This window comes from Sinocyclocheilus grahami, unplaced genomic scaffold, assembly GCF_001515645.1.
Source record: "Sinocyclocheilus grahami isolate Dianchi unplaced genomic scaffold, SAMN03320097.WGS_v1.1 scaffold5.1, whole genome shotgun sequence".
Classification (NCBI taxonomy): domain Eukaryota; kingdom Metazoa; phylum Chordata; class Actinopteri; order Cypriniformes; family Cyprinidae; genus Sinocyclocheilus; species Sinocyclocheilus grahami.
The window spans coordinates 1,375,825-1,377,213 of NW_015505184.1; the positions used below are offsets into that span (position 1 = coordinate 1,375,825).

Below are 1,389 nucleotides of genomic sequence, written 5' to 3' on the forward strand. Positions count from 1 at the left end.
TGTCTGGACTATCTGTGGGCCCATAGAATTTGGATGTGTAGTAGACATGGTCCATATCTCTCTGATGAACAAATATACACCTTACTTACAAATGTACACATGAGAGACTATTTTATAAATATGAGTTAATACATTCTTGACTGTTCACCTTAATGGATAAGTTATCATGAGTCTCATTTGTCACAACTTCTGGAAAGCGCTCTGAATCCAATTTGCCGTGCTCTTTATAACGTTCCAGATCCTGGTTCTGACTGATCTCATCCACTGGTCTTTTCCATCTTTTATTGTAAAGCTTGAGGTTTACACCAGCACTCTCTTGCTCGGAGAGCCCTTCAAATGTAAAGCAGGAGACCCCTGATGAATAAAGATTAATTATACAGTATGCTGCATTGTCTGTGTTGCTACACAACAATCACTGAATCATTGATAACTTACATGCATGTGAATTGCTCTCTAAATCACAAAGAAGTTCACATAAAATACAAGACACATTCAGCTCTTTGGAGAACTGAAGAATGTAACATTGATAATCATTTTTAGCAGCTGTGCAACTATGGATGAAAATGACCTTTTATGCAAATAAACACAGTTCCTCACATCCTGCAGTGACATGCTTGTGTCCAAAGTACTTCTTTCACAGGAGAGAGTGAAACATGCTCAGAATTCCTCATAGCACTGGATGGGGGAGTGTGAGGCCAGGACATTGTTTTGACTGGGGTAACACAGAGTTTCTGTTTGCTGTGTCCTTCTCATTTGAATTCTGCCAACGTTACTTCTATACTGTACCTATATCTCCAGAGTAGTCTGATGCTAATGTGAGAAATAAAATAAAATAAATCCAATAAAAACTTGAGATCCTGTATCTCAAGCACAACGTGCTGTGCTGTTCTTTTCCTGTCTGGTAGTGCAAGTCTGTGATATGCCCTCATGGTCTATCGCATTTATTTTCAACATCGTGACAGAGACCGCAGAGTACAGTGAGCGTGCATGGGTCAAAAAAATCTTCTGCATGCATGGGTAGGTGCTTGAGTAAAAAAAAACATGATTTTGGATTATTAAAATTATTAATACTCATTACAATTAGACTGCTTCTTCATGACAAAGTCAAGCAATAATCTTTCTGTTCTAATTAATAATAATGCGTGTCAATGCCTCTTAGATGATTTATGGGTCAGTGACTATTTTTGTCTTGATCTTAAAAGTGTATTAAAATCCAATTCACAGTCAGTCAGTGACTTGAACGCATATGTTCTATGATAAAATGCTTTTATTATGTTTTTTAACTGCTACAAATATATAGGTGAGTCTATATGAGTTATGAACACAAGGTATGAAACATTTAATTTCATTTATTTTTGAATAACACAAAAACAACACATTTTGGTGCTT

The 1,389-nt window shown here is 36.4% G+C and overlaps 1 protein-coding gene across 1 annotated transcript in view; it reads right to left on the minus strand.

The window, feature by feature from the left end:
* The window catches only part of LOC107585852 (plexin domain-containing protein 2), a 4,835-nt gene that overhangs the window by 2,910 nt on the left and 536 nt on the right, over positions 1 to 1,389 (minus strand). The window contains exons 2-3 of the mRNA XM_016273017.1: positions 149 to 354; positions 1 to 61 (exon numbers count right to left, since the gene is read on the minus strand). Of these exons, the coding sequence (XP_016128503.1) occupies positions 1 to 61; positions 149 to 354 (267 nt within the window). The remainder of the gene's footprint in view (positions 62 to 148; positions 355 to 1,389) is intronic.